Source organism: Benincasa hispida, chromosome 9, assembly GCF_027475165.1.
Source record: "Benincasa hispida cultivar pf3 chromosome 9, pf3_genome.v1.1, whole genome shotgun sequence".
NCBI lineage: Eukaryota > Viridiplantae > Streptophyta > Magnoliopsida > Cucurbitales > Cucurbitaceae > Benincasa > Benincasa hispida.
Window position 1 is genome coordinate 67,502,616 of NC_143486.1, and position 21,546 is coordinate 67,524,161.

Below are 21,546 nucleotides of genomic sequence, written 5' to 3' on the forward strand. Positions count from 1 at the left end.
CCATTTAATGAATAATAAATCATAGTCCAACTATGACCAAACCCCTCTCAGGCCACAAGAGGGTGTGGTGCCACATTATTCAAGCCCTGGAATCAGCCCTTAAGGTGCAATTTATCTACTTATCCAAATGTTGTAATATAAGATTTGATACTGCAATCAAATCTTATGGCTTTGAACAAAATGTTGACGAACCTTGTGTTTATAAGAAAATAGTCAACAAGACTGTAGCCTTCTTGGTACTTTATGATAATGATATCATGCACATTGGGAATGAGACAGAATTCCTTAGTGATGTAAATAGATGGCTAACATCACAATTTCAAATGAAAGATTTGGGAGATGCACAATATGTTCTTGGAATCCAAATTGTTCGAAATCGCAAGAACAAAACGTTAGCGCTATCTCAAACATCTTATATTGACAAGATATTGTCAAGATATAATATGTAAACTTCCAAAAAGGGTATGCTACCTTTTAGACACAGAATTCATTTGTCTAAGGAATCATGTCCTAAGATACCTTAAGAAGTTGAGGAAATGAAAATAATTCTATATGCATCAGCCGTCGAGAGAAAGTATCATCTCATCAGGGAGATAATAAATCGATGAGACATGATAGACACGAAAATAGTCTATGAGGATAGTCTTGCTGATTCATTTATGAAGGTCCTCCTGGCTAAAGTGTTCACCTAGAAGGACTGGGACTACGAGCTTCATAAATTTAGGGCAAATGGGAGAATGTCAAGGGTATATAGATGCCCTAGTTTATTGTATTTTTCTCTTTTCTTAACATTGTATATCTATATATATCTGTAACCCACTGGAGTTTTAGTCCAAGTAAGAGATTGTTGGGGATGTCCTAAAACTCGCAGTTAGTAATTTTGGAAACATATTCTATTTATCAATAAAAGTATTGTTGAAGTATTTTTCAATAAAAATATTATTAAAATTGTGTTCTGTTATAAAATCCAATAAATGAACTCATGACTATATTATGAATACTTTAACTTTATGTAGAGACATAAAAGAGGATCAAGTTATAGTATATAGCCTAAAAGGTCTATAAGTATATGGATGAGATTGGGTACCTCATCCTAGGGACACTATGGATGCGGCCCACTTTATATATTGATATAAATGATTTGATCCTGAAATCGTTCATGTGGAGACATGCGAGTGGAGACATCCTATGCAAAGGACGTTTGCATAAGACTAGACTATGAAATAGTCACTTTTCTTTATAACAACCGTTTACTGTTAAAACTGACTATTTCAATTCGATGACCTAAGGTAACTTGATCTTAATTCTGAGCTAACTATGAACTCCTGTTTATTCAAAATTATCCTTTGATCTACATAGGTGAGAGTAGTTCAACAATATTGCTCAATAAGCCTCCCATTTTGAGGATAAAATCGGATAGATAGTTGGAGACATAGCGTTGCAAGATGGAATTCACTCCTACCCAATTTAGGGTTAGCAGATAGGTTGTTCTTTTAAGTATTGATTTCTGGTTTTAAACAAAGGAGGCCCCGTCCTCTCATGATAAAGAGGTACATGGCTTATTAGTTGGACTATAAAACAATTGTTCAATAGAGGATCAGTGGTAACTTAAAGAGCAAGATGTATTTATAGGGGTAATTGATAATTTTGACCTAGCTATAAATATGGACCTATGAAGAATCGATTTACTGATCATTGTTAAATCAAGTGGACATAAATATATCTACAGTGAAGGAGTGCAGCTATCGAGCTATAGTGGTATGTCTCGATAGTTAACGAATATTGATTAATTCGAGTTAAAGAGTTTAACCAATTAATCTTAAATCGTTGGAGCTCATGATCTGTAGGTCCATAAGGTCCCTCTACTAGCTCATAAGAGATTAATCTACATAGGTGAGAGTAGTTCAACAACACTACTCAATAAGACTCCCATTTTAGGAATAAAACTGGATAGATAGCTGAAGACATAGCCCTGCAAGATGGAATTCGCTCCTACCTAATTTAGTGTTAGTAGATAGGTTGTTCTCTTAAGTATTGATTCCCGGTTTTGAACAAAGAAGCCCAAGCCTCTCATGATAGAGAGGAACATGGCTTATTGGTTAGACTATAAACCAATTGTTCAATAGAGGATCAATGGTGACTTAAGGAGCAAGGGGTAAAATGGTAATTTTGACCTAGTGGTAAATACGAACGACTTGTGAAGGATCGAATTCCTTATCATGGTTAAATCAAGTGGACATAAATATATCTAAAGCAAGAAGAGTGCAACTATCGAGTTATAATCGTATGTCTCGATAGTTAATGGATATTGATTAATTTGGATTAAAGAGTTTAATCGATTAATCTCAAATCGTTGGAGCTCATGATCTATAGGTCCATAAGGTCCCTCTACTAACTCATAAGAGATTACACCTTGGATTAGAATATTGCGCGAATTTGAAGCGTTCAAATTCGAAATTTGGGTTTGGAATTTGAAATTCTAAAATTCAATTTTAGGGTTTAGATAATTATATTCGATATAATTAATATTTAATTTAGTTGAAATTAAACGTAATTGGAGAGTTCAAAATATTTAAATAATGATTTAAATATTGATTACATTTTTGAATTAGGTGTTTTATTAATTTCATATTTGATATTAAATTTATTTAATTAATTAATTATTTAAAATAAATCATTTTTCAATTTACAAAATTCATTTTTATAATTGAATTTTGGTTTTATTTAATTTGATTTTAATACAAAATTAAATTAAATAAAAATCTGAAAATTTCAAATTAATTTGTTTAAAAAGGTTGAAGTTTAAAGGAATCCAGCCCATGCAATCTGAATTTTTACAGAAATTCTTCAAAAATCGTTACTCTAAAAAACCCTCTCCAATCTCACCTTCAATTCCCTCTCAATTCAGAGTTCCACAACTCAATCCAAGGCTGAGGATAGTAGAGAAGATCCTCTTGGTGGTCTACTGAATATTTGGAGATTTAATTTGTGTAGATTGCAAGGATTTGAAGTGAAGCTACAAATGTTGTACATTTCTGAAACCCTCTTTGTTATATCTGTTTTTCAGCATGCTTTATACTCAAATTAAGTGTAACTATAGTGCTTAAAGATTCTGTTAGCTTCTATTTTATGCATGTTTACTCTATCAACGAACATATTTGATTATTTTGATATCCTTCTTTCAATAAATATCCACTCAAGCGATTGTACCACATATGTCCTGATTGTTTCAATCCATATAGTGATTATGTAACTTTATTGAATACAGTTCCCCGAAATTTGATGTATATGTTTTAGGTACCTTAAATCCTTATGGGATTCTCATATAAATTTTATAAGGGATCTATATAAATATGTTGTGACTACATCTATAAGATGCATATCCAGACTTTCATACACAATCAAATCAATTAAATATCTTAGTGTAGTTACGACCACCACTGAAGAATATGTCTCCTCATAATCAATATTAAGTCTTTGTGAAAAATCTTGTGCAACTAGGTTTGCTTTGGATCTCGTAACCTCATTATTTTCATTTCTTTTTTTCACAAATACACATTTGTATCCCACGGGTTTGACACCTTCTGGTGTTCCTATTACTGGTCCAAAGACCTATCATTTTGAAAATGAGTTTAGTTCTACCTTGATTGCTTCTTTCCACTGAAGCCAAACTTTTCTATATCGACATTCTTCAACAGATTTTGGTTCAGGATTCTCATTTTCAAATATATATCAAGAGCAACATTATACGCAAAAAATGTTTTCAATAACTACATTAATTCGATTCCATCTTTTTCTTGTCATGACATAGTTTATTGAAATCTCATTATTATCTTTAGGTATTTCACCTTCCTCACTAGTCATGTTGAGGATTTCTTCAAGGGTATTTATATCCTAGTCATAGATATTTTATTGGATTTAGACTTTACAAATGCAATTAATAGATTCAATAACAACTTTATTGAAGAAATATTGAATAACATCTTTATTGATAATAGAATATGTTTAATTTTACAAACTGCGAGTTTTAGGACATACAATCCAACAACATATACTTCACATCTAAAAATTCTCAAATAGGAAATATTTGGCTCATGGCTGACCATAAGCTAATTGTAATGGCGAGAACTTTTGATAAGCTACTAGTCTAATGCATACAAGTGACGCTACATGCAAAATAGCATGTCCCCATACAAATGAAGAAAGCTTAGCTCTCATAAGTAATGGTCTTACAATTAATTGCAAACGTTTTATAAATGATTCTGCTAAACCATTTTGTGTATAAACATGAGCTACAATATGTTCAATACTTATTCCAATTGACATACAATAATTATCAAAAGTTTTGGATGTAAATTCACCAGCATTATCAAGAAGAATGGTCTTAATTGTATAATTAGGAAATTGTTCTCTTAACTTAATTATTTGAGCAAGTAATCTTGCAAATTCAAGATTTTGACTTGATAATAAGCACACGTGTGACCATCCACTGGATGCATCTATTAATACCATAAAATATCTAAATGGTCCACTTGGTGGGTTAATAGAACCACATATATCACCATGAATTCGTTCTAAAAATGCAAATGATTCAGTTCCCATTTTAGCTGGTGATGGTCTAATTATTAAGCCTTGAGAGCAAGCATCACATGATAATTCATTAGGTTGAAGAATCTTCTAGCTCTTCAATGGATGTCCACTTGAATTTTCAATAATTCTTCTCATCATTATAGACCCTGGATGACCTAATCTATCATGTCAAATAACAAATATATTTGGATTCATGAACTTCAAGTTCATTGTTGCATATGTTTCAATTACTCGTATATGAGTATAATAAAATCCAGAAGATAAAGCAAGTAACTTTTTCAATATACATTTTTCATTTGAGACAGTAGAGATAATATATAGATATTCCACATTATTCTTACTGTTAGTCTTAATATGATAACCATTGTAGCGTATATCTTTAAAACTTAGAAGATTTCTCTTTGATTGACTAGATAACAATCATTCTGAATTGTAAATTTTGTTCCTCTAGGCAAAATAATATTTCCTTTTCCAAAACCTTCAATCAAGTTTGCAACCTGATATTGTATTTACTTTTACTTTCAACATTGTCAATTTGGAAAAGTATTTTTTTTATTTTTATGTATTGTTTGTGTAGTTGCATTGCCTGCTAGATATAGATCTTCTTTGCTCAATTTTGAGTCACCCAACATATGAAAATGATCCATGTTTCTTCATTAAAAGAAAATAATTATAATAAGAAAAACAACACTTAAAATATACAAAAGCTACTAAAAAAACATGAAGATAGATAAAAGAAAACAACAACATTAAGTCTAAATATTCACAAAGTCAATAAAAACACTTGAAGTTCCACCAACTGTGCCAATCTTCTCTTCGGAAAATTTAAAGAAGTCCGCCGCATCCAAATTCATTATATGGGATGGGTCAAATATGTCATTATCCTGGTATGCAAAATTTGCTTTCACATTTTTCTCTTTTTCCTTCAAGGAGGCTTGATAGTGGTCAACTAAATGTTGACGTACGACAAGTATGTGACCAATCCCCAGTCATTCCACATTGGAAGCATTTATCTTCAACACTTTTTAAACTCTTATCTTGTGGAGCTTTTTCTTTTTTATCATCATTTTGTGTGGTTCTTTTGAAATTTGAATGATTACAATGACCACCACGAAAATAATAACTATTTCTTCCTCTGCCACGATCACGACCTCGACTATTAACATTCACAGCATTCGCTTTAGGGAATGGTGTTGTTCCAATTGGTTGAGCTTCATGGTTCTTCATCAATAACTCGTTATTTTGTTCGGCCACGAGAAGATATGAAATTAGTTCAGAATATTATTTAAAACCTTTCTCTCGATATTGCTACTATAGGAGCATATTCGAGACGTGAAATATAGAAAATGTCTTCTCTAACATATGAACATCAATAACTCTCTCCGCATAACAACAATTTTGAACTGGTTTTAAATAATGTGAAATTGTGTTCACTTACTAATTTAAAATCATGTAGTCTTAAATGTATCCACTCATAATGAGCTTTAGGAAGAATAACTGTTTTTGTATGGTCATACATTTTTTTTTCATATTTTCTCACAAAATACGAGGATCTTTTATTGTAAGATACTCCATTTTTAATCCCTCGTGGAGATGATGACGAAGGAAAATCATAGCTTTTGCTTTCCTGACTGGATATCGTACTTTCTTCTTGAATTGTTTCTCCCAAGTTCATAGCATCCAGATGAATTTCAGCATCAAACACCCATGACAAATAATTATTGTCATTAATGTCAAGGGTAGTGAATTCTAATTTTGTAAGGTTTGTCATGGTAACATTATCACAAAATATTGTATTTATATTATAAATTTAATATGTACTAAATATGCAAAATAACATTTAATTTATTAATTATAATAAAGAGAAAAAAAAACCAACCTACCTTCAACGATGGAAGAACAAGAGTTTGTGCTGATAACGTGTTGTGAAATTGAAAAGCACAATGGATATGGAGAAAATATAATATAATAATAAATAAAATAATAAAATAGATTTAATAGAACTTTGAAGTGGATTTCTCACCAATGTGTGTAATTTTAAGATCCACCTAAGCAAAATGGCAAGTAGGATGCAGTCTTATATAGATACGAAGCAATAAGTATGAATAACTATAAGACACATGGACAACATGAAAATTGGCACATGACTTTGAAGTACTAAGCAACGGACATCTATTTATTTTTATAATATTTATAATAAAATATAATTTAATTTTGAATTATAGTTTTTAAAATTACTGTACCTGGGAATAAACTGAATCATGATTTTTTAAAAAACAAAAAGAACTTGGCAGTTGGAACTTGGCACCTACCACCTTGTGAAAAATAACAATGACCAGCTTGTGTTTGAGAGGCGATTCTATTCTCGCGTGTCCTTTTCGACTTCAGTGTTTGCAATAGAATAATATTATATATATATATATATATATATATATATATATATATATATATATATATATTATAGTTCTTTAACCCTATAAACAAGGAAAAATTCGAAACTTTGACTTTTTAGTTGAGATATTTACATGAAATTTGATTCGTAGAGTTGAACTTGAATTTATATTGATTTGTGTAAGTGTAATTTTATCATTATCGTTTGATCCTTTAATTCTCTTTGTTTGATGCATACACTTTAACCATAAAAGCGAAGTGCATGAAGAGACTTTAGTCTTCAAGGATTATTTAGTCTTTAGAAGCATTAGTTCTTAAATTTTGAAAATGAAGAACGTCCATCCATTTGTAGAGTCTTCATATACTAATGTGGACTTGGATGATCCTTGGGCTCAACTAATTGAATTTTAGACTTGATTAATATGTGGGTCATAATAGTCTAGTTTAAGATTCATTTGAACTTAATTAATCACAAATACCATGACTGGATTGGACCATACTAACTTATTCAATCCAACAATCATATAAAGAAGACACATGCCATTATAAGAATCCGTCAATTCTAGTTTTCGATTTTAATTCAAGATACATGTCAACTTACCATTGATCCCAAATTCAACAATTTTCTTTTTGTTTCTTGAAAAATGACATGACTATTTATAATTGATAAAAAAAAATTATTTAAATAAAAATATACATTATTATGTTAGTTATGGTAGGTTATAAAGTATATATTAACTTTCCCAATAAATGAATTAAATAAATAAAATACCTAATACCATAATGTTGATTAATTCGATAGAGAAAAAACCCAAATTAAAAAATAACTACGCATACCAAAAAGAATGAAAGAAAATAATGAGACACCAAAATGATATAAAAAGAAAGTAAGAATATGAATTATAAATAAGAAGAAATTAAAGGGCAGAGATGCGTATAAAAAGAGGAATAGATTACAAGCTTAATGAGTCTGCTAAGTATATGTTGATTAAAGTAACTACACAGTAGCTTTACTAAGTGAAAAAGAGGAAAGAAAATAGACCCCAGTGTTGACTTCAACTACAAGCATATAATTTTTTTCTCAGTATTCAAATTCAATTTCCAAATACATATATTATTTATATATAAAGTATACAGTATAATTGATACACTGAAGCCAACTGTTCAACTGTCACACTCTTTTGCCTCAAAAATTAACAGAATTCCATTAACTTGGAAGCCAAGAAACGAAGCTTTTCTCTACTTTGCTATTACCTCTAATATTTGTTCTTTAATAGTTTCACTCTTCTCTGTTTTTCTTCCTTTCAAAACCCAATTGCCAACTCCCTCTTCTTTCTTTCTCTCTTTTCAATCGGATGTTGAAACCAAATTGAAAGTTCGTCCTCTGTTCTTGTCACAAATTTGTAGAGATACCCCAAGTTTGATTTAATTTAGTTGGATTTTGTTTTTTTGTTTTTTGTTTTTTGTTTTTTGTTTTTTTTTTCCTTTTCCATTTTAAGATGGAAAATGGAAGTGTGAGAATTAAAAGAGCAGAGATTGATACGAGAAAGCCATTTCGTTCAGTAAAAGAAGCCGTTACGTTGTTCGGTGACAAAGTTTTGGCCGGAGAACTTTATAGCAACAGGATTAAACAGGTCTCCCTCTTTGTTCTATACCTTCTTTTTTTACTGCTCAAGTTCTTGGTTTTGTTCAAAGTAATTAAATTTATGTTCAAAGCATATAATATTTACCTCTCTCTTAGATTTTAAAATGGTTTGATAAGTTGATAAAATCATTTTTGTCAGTTTTACGATCACTTAAAAAATATTAAATTATTTAAAATCAATTTTAATCTCATAAAAATGTGTTTAGAAGTGTAAAATTGAACATTGAATTGATTTTGATTGATTAAAATTGTGTTTCGGAGTGATGTAAAACATTACAAAAATGATTCTAACCATTTCAAAATCACTCTCAAATATTTACATAATTATGTGGTTTTTTAGGTTCTATAGATGAGAGATTCAAATCTTAGATTTTTTGGCAGATGATACACAATTTTGTCAATTGAGTCAAATTTACTTTTGCAATTTTGTGATTTATGTCGTAAGGATATGGAAATTTGTTCAAAAACTCCTTGATGAAATATATATAAATATTTAGGGTACATATCAATTTATATTAAAATTGATATCAATTAGAACTGAAACTAATAATTTATCAATTTAAACACTAAATTTTCTTAAAGTAAATTAATTTTGACCATTTGTTAGTAATTTTGTAGTTATTTTTACTTGATTTCATTTAAAATCATCTCGATGAAACTATTATTCACCAAATTTCCTTCCTAATTAAAGTATAAAAATAAATCATCGTGTAATTCTTTCTAAATAAGTATAAAAAAATAAAAGACGTCAAATTTTAAGAATTACTAATGCCTATTTGATTATCACATTTTTCCTATTTTACGCTAATTCTTGTATTTAAAACAATCTTATACATGTCAAATATTATGTATTAAGAGTTTTATAATGAAATTCAACAAGGATAGATTTAAATGGATACTATTATTATTTTGAAGTTTTAATAGAAAGAACCCAAAGTTTATTATTCATACTTAAAAAAATATTTGGTTTGTTTACTGAGAGTAAAACTTTATTTTGGAATCTAGTTGTCCTCCTTGCTTTGGGTTGAAGGAAGATATCCTCAATGAATCATCAAATAGAATATGTTACAATATACATGTATCATATTGTTTTAGGTTGTTTTTATTTAACCCATTATAATTTATATAACATATTCTAAATTTTAGGTCGAAAAGTAGGAGATTTTCATAATTAGGAAAACCATTTACACAAAATATATAATTTAATCATCTTTGATAGAAGTTGATAGAGGGTGATAAATGTCTATCAGTGTTTTTCTTACTATTTTTATAAATAATTTGACATTTTTTCTATCTATGAAATTTTTCCATAAAAGTATGCTAATAAACTTTAAATTTTTAATTTTGTATTTAATAATTTTATGTTGTCTTTATTTATTTATATTTTTGCTACCAAACACTTGACTAATTCAAAATTAACGACGACAAAAACTCTTAAACAATCTTTCCTATCATGTCACATATGTATTCACTAGTCGAGAGACATATCAAAAATACAAAATTCGAAGTTTATTAACTAGTTAAAAACTTTGTAAAGCCAAAAGATAAGTACAAATTTACAAACACTTAACTCTTTACTCTTTGTATATAAACTTGAATTGAAAGTTAATTATGAGATGAGACAAAACTAGAGAAGGTTTAAAAACTTCATTTTTTGAAAATATAGTTTGTGTTATTGACATCAATTTTATACACAACTTCCGAAAGCTTAGACAATATTTAACAAATTAAGAAAATCAATATTGTAATTGAAAGAAGAAAAAGTATTTATGGCCTCAAGTCAGTAATAAATTTCATATTGCCCACCATTGAACTATTTATTTTTTTTGTACGTGTCAAAAGCTTAAACAAAAGTAACATAGAGACATAAGATGGGTTAGTAGTTTTTAGTTCATCAATTCGAATCTCTAACTTTTCGATCGAGAATACATGAATTTCTGTGGAATTTGATCGTAAAGGTTGGGTTTTTAATTAGATGCATGGGAACGATGAGCAACGTAAAGAAAGAAATGGGGAAAGCCAATTGAAGCTAGGAAATGTTGCAGCTGAATTAGAAGAAACAAAGCAAAGCCTTTCAAAAGCCAAAGAAGAAAGCATGGTAATGGCTCATTGCCTTTCATCTCTCCAAGAAGAGCTTGAGAAGACCAAAAAAGAGCTTCAACTCTTAAAGGAACGAGAATTATCTTCATTTTTGGACAACCATCAATCCGAAGATGTAAAACTTCCTGTAGAGCCTGATTCTATGGAATTTCAAAAGAAACGTTATGTCACTTTTGCCAACCCTCCTGTTGCCGTCGCTCACCTCGCCATTCCACCCCCCGCCGCCGTCGAGAAATTGGACAGGCTCTCCTCTCTTAGAAGGGAGAAGAATAAGATCAAGAAGACATTAATCCCTCTCATTTCCGGCATATTTTCGAAGAAAAAAGGAAATTAGAGACACCCACTGGCTCTTTCTAAGAAAATAATTGAATTCAGACTCTTTGACAGCGAATGAATTATGAGATTGGTCATGTAATAATAAATTCCATGCATATATATAAACTTCCTTTTTTTTCATTCATTTAAAATTACTTTAAAAAATGTTCGATATTGAAATTAGAGAACATATATCAAAAATACCAAAGAAGAATAAAATAACACACATGAATGGCAACACAACACGCTTAGAATTCGTTCCGAGAGCACGAATAAAAAGCGTAGAAATGAATACAACGATAAATAACACATAAAAAATCAAAGGACAAGCCAAATTTTCTCGAACGAGATAACAAACCTTTTTTTCATATTTCTACAATGGTTTGATATATTGTTCACTCAATGTGGAACATTTTAATTTGTTCTCGTGTATTCTCAACATTTATCATACCAAGGTGATTGGTTTTTGAGCTTCAAAAACTCCATCTTGCGACGACTTGTTGAAGAACTCGATACAATCAGCAATGGCCTCGTCGTAGTGGGAGTGGGAAGAGTAATAGGAGCTACATGATGTTTTTGGTGGATCAAACGACTTGTTGTAGCTTGTTCTTTGTCTCGACGATGACGACACTCGAGATGGGATCGAAAAGACAAAGCGTACGAGTATCTTACGGATTCGATGAAAGAGCTTCATGGAAGAGAAGTTTAGAGAGTTGGAAGAAGAAGAAGCAGTGATGAGGGCTTCAGTAGTTTTAGGCCTTTGCATATTTGTGTAAAAATTCTTATGGGGAAATGGGGAATGCTATAATGTGTGTGGTTTTTTGTGATTTATATACAGAAAATTTGAAGTTTATGTTTTGGTTGAAAAGAGGATATTGAGATTTTCTAAGGCGGTTTCTATGTGCCAAGATTTGAAGAGCATATAGTCAGAGCCAAATTAAAAAAATTTAAAAGATGCTGCCCAACTCTCCATGTGCTCAAATCATTTCCCTTTAAAAACAAATTCATGTAGCCCCAATCAAAACGAGTATTAAAGGAGATTTTTTTTCCTCATTAATTATGGTATTTGAGAATGTAGAATAAATATTCATTTGGGTTTGATTCAATGAAGAATTCCAACTCACGCAAACAAACAAAATTGAATAATAATAATAATAAAGTTCATTCCCTTCATTTCACTTGCTTCCAAGTTAGTTTTCAATGCAAGAATTAGAAAAGACTTCCAGAGAAGAAGTTGAAAATTTTTAGAGAAGTTTCCACGAAAATTGGTAACCTAATATGAAATTATCATGCTCTATATATATTGTATGTAATTAGCATACTCTATATATAAATATATCTAAAACTTACCTGATATGAAATTATCATGCTCTATCGGCATGTTTAGCATGCTCTCTCTCTATACATATATACCTAGCTAAAAATTACCTTATATGAAATTACCATACTCTATATATCATGTTAATAATCGACAACAAAAGATAAATAAAAAATGTAAAGCAAAATATAATCCAAAAAAAAGGTATGTAGCTCACTAATAATGAGTTATCTACATCCACTGAAAGCGTGAGAATAGTTTATTATTAGAGGAAATTCTTCAGAAAAACGCAAGGCATAGGTACCTTTAGGATCAGAGAACTTATATAGTGTACTTCTCAAAGTCATAGGGTCAAAATCGTAAATAATATATGCCAAAAATGAATTCAACAAGACCCTCGTACTTGATCACTCGAAGCGCCAGATATCAGATTTAAAGCATTCCAACATATCGACCAACTAAATTTTTTCTCCATTGTATATCGAGCATAATATAATTTCATATCAGATAAGTTCTATTTTGTTACCTAAAAGCTTGTTTTAACCCTTGCGTTGAAGAGTAATTTAAGCATTTGGTCCGTATAATCATGATTGTTTTGTTGGTAACCTCTTTCTCAAAATACAAATTCACTATCAGTGACATGTGAAGGTCGAGTAAATTTGTTTGGTCAAAGTTTATCCACGCTTAAATATTATGATTTTTCTTCTAATCTCATCTCAACTCTCGATACATATAAGATCAATGTTTGGCATGGTGGACTAAAAATTATAATAACGAAATATTCCCCAAAGTTATAATAGGCAAAAGATGCAAAGAATGATGAGGTTGTGGCCCGTTTGTTGATAAAACAAGTGTTAGAGAAGGCAGCTTTAGGGTGCAATGCTTTGATGTTCAAAACCTTTTGTGGAGCCCAAAATGATATTATAAGTTTAATTAAAAGAGATATTAATAAAAATCAGTGACGGGAAGTAAATTAGTAAATGGCTGATAATGAGAGGGGGGAACGGTCAAAGTGGTCCAATGGACTGAAATGCCCTATAATTGAGGCTGATTTTTAACCAATAATTGTGTACTGAAAATACCCCTTTTTGTAAAATGACAAATTATAAGATGAGGATATTTATTAAATTGGGAGGGACTTGATACAATGATTTCTGTAAGACGCTATAATTATGTCTCGTACTTTCTTTCTTGTTTTATAAAGCATTTCCATAATAATGACATCACAACCTCACTCTAATTTTTTTTATCTCATCTCTTGCTGAAATCCGTAACAGATTACAAGATAATATTAAAGAATTAATTACAAAATTAAAAATTATATATATTGCCTTTTAGGGAAAAAAAAAGTCTTATTATATAAATAGTAGCATTTCAATTTTCAAAAACAATAAAGATAAAACTAAAATAAAGAGATGATCTCAGATGTGGTGAAGGATTTAGAATTTTATCACAACGGTTCAAGTTTATTTAAATTTAGAAGTTTAAACCATGAAATTCCATATTAGAATTTCTAATACATTCATAAATTTTCGATTTTCGTGTTCAATACAAAAAAAATTGTTGAAAATTAAATGTTATATTCATAATTGAAGATTTCAACCTTTCAAGACTTTTATAGGTTTGAAATTTTAGTTGATGGAAATTTCTATTTACTCTCAATTTCTCGAATTTCAATTTTTTTAAAATATTTTTTTTAGTAATTAGTTATACTAGCTTAAAAGAAGTTCAATGAAATTTTTTCTTTTAAAAAAAAAAAAATCTTTATTTTCATGAAAATATGTAAATATTTTCTAGTGAATTTTCTTATATGTTCACCTTAAACTTGAATTAATGTGAGTTCTCTAATATTTCTTTCATTTTCTCTTAAGCTCTATCTATTTGTAGAGTTTTTTTTTTTCTTTTGTTCGATTGTGTTGTGTTATGTTTAATGTTTAATGTTATACTTTTTATATTCTCTTATGTTTAAGGTTATAATTTTTCTATTCTTATTATGGGGTTAAGTATAAAATTAGGGTTGTTTGCAAAAATGTTTGCAAAAAATTCATTGCAGAAATAAGGTAGTGTGCTTGTCTTTACTCATTTCAATCTTTTGTAAAGATTGAACCTTGATATGCCCTGCATGTGGACAGCTCTCAATCCATTGAATATATTTTTACCCATTTCACTGTTTTTTTTTAAATATAACACCCACTTCAACAATTTTTTTTAACTCTCCATCTTAAATGAATAAGTTATTTATTTAAGGTGGAGAGGTTAAAAAAATTGAGTTTGTATGTAATAATGGGCTCAAGAGTTGTATCCCATTTGATTTATAGTTAGTTATTCGAAATAATAAATTATATGCTTTTTTGTTTACTTAAAAAAATGCATATTTCAGTTTGTTTATGAGAAATTTTTTAGCAATGATAGCAACATAGAACATTTTTCAGAACACTATTATTTATGAAATTATTTATTAAATACGTAGAAGTGTTGTAAATGAGTTTGTATGCAATGGAATTTGAGGAAATATAGAGCATGGAAAAAAAATCAATTGGCCCAGCTGTTGTATCCAATTTGCTTTGTTATTTAGTTATTCATTTAAGGTGGGAAGTTAAAAAAAAATTGCTGAAATGGGTGTTATATGAAAAAAAATGGTAATTACAATTGATAGCATTTTTAGAAATAATAACTAAATGTATAATATCATTTAAAAAATTGCAAATATAATCAAGTCTATCAACGATAGACTTCTATCGTTGATAGACTCTTACCAGTGATATAGTCTATCACTGATAGACTCCTACCAATAATATAGTCTATAGCCATATTTATAATTTTTTTAACATTATGTTATATCTGTTAATACTTTGGATCTAATATCTATCAACTATTCACAGGTTGGAATTCTCATACTTCTATGAGCAAATTAAACTATATAGCTCAACATTCACTTTGAAGATTTTTTTATTTTAATTAGTTATAGGTAGTTGATCATGAATGTATGTTTACATATTTTTTTTATTTAGATATATAGATATTATAAGAATTTTTTAAACTAATCTTTTTAAATATTATGGATTACACGATTAATATGATTTTTCATCTTGTATAACAATTATATCTCAATCTTCTTCTATTTCCACTCTATTATTAGATTGAAAAAAAGGTATTTGTTTACTTTATTTAGTATAATATAATTATACATGCATAAAAAAAATTATTATTGTATAATGTTATATAACTTTTATGTAAATATTTAAGCATGTATGATTTTCTACAATTTTTGTTTAGTATTATTACATTTAGATTTGTTATAGATTCAATGCATGCATAGTTTTATTTTAGAGGTAGAGTATAGATTTCCAAACTCAATATGGTCAAATATGTTAGTCTGTAAATTATGTTTTTTTAAGGTTCCATGCACTTTAATTTTTTTTTTTTTTTTCTCGTTGATAATATGTTAAAGATTATATTGATTTAATCTTTGTTCTGAATAATCTCATTAGCTTGCTTTATATATATATATATATAAAAGATTTAGAGTTCAAAGTTTAAAATGCATTATTGTGTGATTTTGTTGAGGAAAGAACTTGGTTGAGTTATTGTATTTTTATAATAAGAAAAGAAAATGATTAATTTATTATATTTTTAGTAAGTACGAGGAATTATGTTAACATGCAAATGTTTTATATACATGTATGAATGTTTGTTCTTCAGATTGTGTCTTGTTTGGGAATATATATGAAGGCCAAATATCAACGGTATGAGATCATGGTAGTCATACGCGTTTTAAGTGCGATCGAAGTGGATCATTATTTTTCTTTTAAAACTATATTTATTGAACTCGAGATATTCATTTAAATATTTGGATAAATTGTGTGTGAATTTCAAATTGTTTTTTAAAAAGAAAAAAATAATTTTAAAATTCTAACCATTTCAAACTAATTTTGAACACATTCCTAATTAAAAAGTTGTTTTAGTTTTGTTTGGCCAAATGCAACACATTCCTACTTAATTCCTCATCACACATTTTAATCAGTAGGTTTCCTTATATGTGAGTTTGGAATGTGAGTTAGAGAAGAAAAATCCAACCAAATGATTATTACAAATACTTAATGAAATTCATATTTTCAACTAATTTTCAGCACATTATATTTTTATAAATACATTTTAAAAAATAAATATAAATAATTGTTCATACGAGATTTTCGAAGAAACTTGTTTCGTGGAGCTGAACTTGAGTTGATATTGATTTGATGCGATGTGGCTCGATCTCTAGTACTTGATCCTCTGATTCTCTCTCAGTTAAATGCGTACGCTTGACTTAAAGAAGCAGAGTACATGTTCTTAAATCGGAGTCTTGGAAAAGTCTTTGTATCTTCAGGAGACTTGTGTCTTTAAGGAGTGTGCTCTTTCAAAAGTCTAGGAGTTTTCTGATTGTTGGAGAATTCTCTCTAGGCTCTCTGAAATGTAGAATTACCCGATCCCCATAAATGAAGAGAGCTCCTCTATTTATAGAGTTCTTTGGTGGGCCTCGTGGACTTAGGCTTGGTTGATCTATGGGCTTCGCTCTTGAGCCCAATTAGTAGGACTTGGGCCTACATTGACATTTAGGTCTACTTTGGCATTTAGGCCAAATTAAGCCCATGTTTGGGATTAATTGGACTATAGCCCAAATTATAATATCAAATCGGGCCAAATTAATTTTACTCAATCCAATGCTTGTGAGAAGAACACGTGGTATCATCAGAATTTGTCTTCAACTTCAATTTAGGACACATGTCAACTCCTAATTGGTCCCAAATTTGATGATTTGGAATTTCATCATTAATTTAGTAAATGATATGACAATTTGTAATTGGTCCAAAATTTCTCTTGTCTTTCTTTAAGAGTCGGGCTACGCTTCTCGCCCTCATTGTGTTTTCTTTCAAATTTTGTTTCTTTTCCTTTGGAGGAAAATTTCAGCAGGGTTTCATGAATGACCATCGATTCTTTGGTGGTACTATCCACGATATGTTCAGTGTCCTTAGTTTCTTTCTTATCTTTTCTCCCTTCTAGGACTAGGAAATCTTTAGTTCCCCTGTTGGCGATGCTCAACTCCATGTCATGAGCGTGTATCGCTAACTCCTCAAATGTATGAGATTTAATTCCTTGTAGGACATAGAGAAGTTGTCTTGAGTGTACATCTCCACTGCAGATAATTCAGTGAGTCTATCTTTGCAATCCAAACTTAGAGCTCTCCATCGGTTGATGTACTCGATTACTAGCTCTCCCTTTCACTACTTGGTGCTTATCAACTCCATCATGTTGATGATACGCCTAGTGCTATAAAAGCGGTTGAGGAACTCTCTTTCCAATTTTTTGCAGCTGTCAATCACTTCCGGCTCTAGATCAGTATACCAATCGAAAGCATTTCCTTTCAAGGTATGAACGAACTTCTTGACTAGTTGGTCTCTTCTGGTTCCTACATTTTTGTAGGTTTCGATAAAGTGAGCAACATGTTGTTTTGGATTACCTTTGCATCAAACTACTGAAACTTTGGAGGTTGGTACCTAACCGGCATTCTCAGGTTGTCGATTCTCTTTGTGTATGGCTTGGAGTATATAAAAGAAGTCTGAGAGGGGCCTCCATATTAAGCTCTGATGAAGTTGGTGATCATATCCTGCAGTTGCTAGACAGACAAGGAGACAACGGAAGTTGATTGTTACAGTTGATTTTCCTGCAACACAGTCTTCCCTTTGTCATTCGCTTTAACAGCAGAACTTTGACTTGACTCAACAGCTTCACGAGCCTACATCTATTATCTTGAGGTTGTGATTTTATGATCTCACTCCTCTACAACTTTCATTAAGAAATTTATCTTTCTCTCCATCTCTGGTATAGCTGACTCAACCGTTACGTCAGCCATAATGACAGATACTACTTCAAGGTGTGATTCTTTCTCTGATTGATCAGAAGTAGGAGCATAGTTGTCGAACAAAGGATTTTCTTTGACGAAGATCCTCTCTTTAGAAGATTCTATAAGTTGTTTCCAGCTTTTCTTTGTGAGGACAAAACCTTGTTCTTATTCATGCATGATCTCTTTTGAATGGCTGCAGGTAACAAGTCACGTGTAAGTGTCACTTACGACGGTAGTTTTGGATGATGCTTTCTTTAGTGCTATTTGTTGATTTTTCTTACTTAAATGACGAGAAAGAGATGAGATATAGAGATATCCCACAAGACGTGCCAATTTGTTCGCACCATGTTTTCGAAGAAAGTTGTTTCGTGGAGTTGTACTTTAGTTGATGTTGATGTTGATATTTATTTTATGTGATGTGGTTCGATCTCTAATACTTGATCCTCTGATTCTCTCTCAGTTGAATGCGTACACTTGACTTGAAGAAGTGAAGTGCGTGATGTTCTTGAAGTTGAAGTTTTTGAAGAGTCTTTGTATCTTCAGTAGACTCGTGTCTTCAAAGAGTATGCAACTTCAAGAGTCTAGGAGTCTTCTGATTGTTGGGAGAATTCTCTCCGGGCTCTCTGGAATGTAGAATTAGCTTACCCCCACAGATGAAGAGATGTTGGAATTTATGTCTGAAATCTCATGTATCTTATGGCTTGTAAAGACAAATTACATATCCAATAAAATAAGAATTATTTTATTGACATTTAGATTGCATTAATTCAATCAAATAAACTAAGATCCAAGGTTATCTAATGAACCTTAAACATGTATGTGGAGATATACATGTGGATCATGTTTAAGTGATAACCTAAATGGTCTGTAATATATAGATAAGGTTGGGTACCTTATCCTGTGACATTACGAATACGACCCGCTTTGTAGATGTTATAATTGTTGTAAATTGCTACAAATGATCTAATCTTGATCATTCATGTAGAAGCATGCGGGCAGAGGTATTCTATACAAAAAGTTTGTATAAGATCATACCACGAAATAAATAGACTCTCTATATAACATTGTTACTAGAGGAGACTTACATTTCACTAGGATGACCATAGGAGACTTGACCTTAATTTTGAGTGAGTTGTGAACTCCTGTTTTATAATGACAGTCCTTTGATCTGTATGGGTGAGAGTGCCCATGATAATCGATTCAATAAGCCTACCATTTTGGGGATTTGTCTAATTAGGGAGTTGGGAACACAGGTACACAAGATGAAATTCACTCATTCTCATTCCTTGGGAAAATAGATAAATTGCTCCCTTATAGTTGGTTTTAGGTCTTGAACAATGAGGCCTCAACCTCTCACTGGCTCGAGAGATGTTAGTTTATAGTTGGACTATAAACTGTTTGTTCATTAGAGAAATCAGTGATACTTAAGGAGTTAGATGTAACTGTAGGGGTAAAACGGTATTTTTACCCAGCTGTAGTTATGGCTCATCTCTACCATATGGTTTGTATCTTCTATTATCACCTCTTCTCTAATGTTTTCCCCTTCCAGTGCAATTCCTCTTGAAATGCCCTTCCTTATAGCAGATAAAGCATTTCAAGACTGGCCTTTCTCTAAGCACTTTCTGATTCTTGTTGAAAGAGCCTTTCTTAAACTAATTCTTGCCTTTAGAAAACAGGGACTCAGCACCACCAACACTCTTACCTTCTATTTGAAACTCTAGTTCTCTACTTCTTAGGGCTCTAATTGAAGAGATCGAATCTCGCAGCGGAACAGTGTCCTAAGACACCTCAAGAGGTTGAGGAGATGAGACAAATCCCCTATGCATCTGCTATGGGCAACTTGATGTATGTGATGTTATGTACTAGACTTGACATCTGCGAAGTAGTGAGGATAGTCAGTAGATATCGATCTAATCCAGGATTAGATCATTGAACCACCGTTGAAAAATCCTCAAGTATCTATGGAGAACGAGGAACTACATGCTTGTGTATGACTCTAAGGATTTGATCCTTACGGGATACACAGACTCTGATTTTTAGACTGATAAGGATTCTAGGAAATCCATACCAGGATCAGTGTTCACTCTTAACGGAGGGGCAGTAGTATGGCGAAGCACCAAGCAAGGGTGCATCGCTGACTCCACCATGGAGGTTGAGTATGTAGCGGCTTGTAAAGCTGCTAAGAAAGCCATTTGGCTCAAGAAATTCTTGACCGATCTGGAAGTTGTTCAAGACATGTCAAAGCCCATCACATTTTATTATGATAATAGTGGTGTTGTGGATAATTTTCGAAAGCTTAGGAGTCATAAGCGTGACAAGCATATAGAGCGGATGTATTATCTCATCCAAGAGATTATGCAACGAGGGGACGTGATTTTCAATCAGATAGCTTCAAAGCACAACGTTGCTGATCCATTTACAAAGACCCTCACGACTACGGTGTTTGAGGGTCACCTGCAGAGTATGGGTCTATGGGACAAGCCACGTCTGAACTAGGGCAAGTTGGAGATTTGTACTGGACGTGTGTTATACCCTAGTTTATTATTTGTGTACTTTGTATTTTGACTATATTGTACACCTCACTAGCTTTAGGTCAAGTTGAAAATTGTTGAAGTTGATGCCCTAAATCTCGTAGGGTCTTATAGTTTGTAAACATTATTGAACAAACTCATTGTGTATTTAATAAAATATATGATATTTTATTCATTGTCTATAAAATATATGATATTTTAGTTGCATTAACAACAAACTAATAAACTAACATTCAAGATTATCTTTGTAACTTAAACATATATGTAGAGACATACTGGTGGATCATGTTTAAGTGATAACCTAAATGGTCTGTAGTAGATGGATGAGGCTGAATACCTTATCTCAGCCTCATCCTGGTGACACTACGAGTATGACCTGCTTTGTAGGTGTTACAATTGTTGTAAAGTGCTATAAATAATCTGATCGTGATCATTCATGTATAGACATGCGAGCAGGGATATTCTATACAAAGGAGTTTGTATAAGACTGAACCACGAAATGTTTAGTCTCATTATATAACGCCGTTCATAATAGAGACTTACATTTCACTAGGATGACCATAGGTAACATGACTTGAATCCTGAGTGAGCTGTGAACTCCTACTTATGAGGGCGGTCTTTTAATTTGCATAGATGAGAGGGTCAGATCGCCGACTCAACAAGCCTACCATTTTGGGGATTCGTCTGATTGGGGAGCTGGGAACATAGTTACACAAGATAGAATTCACCTCTTCTCTGAGGCAAGGGTAAGTAGATAAATTGCTCCCTTAAG

The 21,546-nt window shown here is 31.2% G+C and overlaps 2 protein-coding genes across 2 annotated transcripts; one reads left to right on the plus strand and one right to left on the minus strand.

Annotated features, from left to right (window-relative positions):
• Positions 1-8,151: 8,151 nt before the first annotated feature.
• On the plus strand, positions 8,152-11,193 carry LOC120086587 (WEB family protein At1g75720). The gene is made up of 2 exons (XM_039043313.2): positions 8,152-8,615; positions 10,602-11,193. The coding sequence occupies exons 1-2, from the start codon at positions 8,481-8,483 to the stop codon at positions 11,058-11,060; spliced, it is 594 nt and encodes a 197-aa protein (XP_038899241.1). The 5' UTR covers positions 8,152-8,480; the 3' UTR covers positions 11,061-11,193.
• Positions 11,194-11,345: 152 nt separating this feature from the next.
• On the minus strand, positions 11,346-11,951 carry LOC150034021 (uncharacterized). The gene has a single exon (XM_090317409.1). It carries the CDS (start codon positions 11,805-11,807, stop codon positions 11,487-11,489), a length of 321 nt encoding a protein of 106 aa, XP_090173535.1. The 5' UTR covers positions 11,808-11,951; the 3' UTR covers positions 11,346-11,486.
• Between the last annotated feature and the right edge of the window lie 9,595 nt (positions 11,952-21,546).

Coding starts and splice junctions, on each gene's coding strand:
- LOC120086587 (XM_039043313.2), top strand. CDS start 8,481: ATGGAAAATGGAAGTGTGAGAATTAAAAGAGCAGAGATTGATACGAGA. Junction 8,616..10,601: donor ATAGCAACAGGATTAAACAG/GTCTCCCTCTTT, acceptor GTTTTTAATTAG/ATGCATGGGAACGATGAGCA.
- LOC150034021 (XM_090317409.1), bottom strand. CDS start 11,807: ATGCAAAGGCCTAAAACTACTGAAGCCCTCATCACTGCTTCTTCTTCT.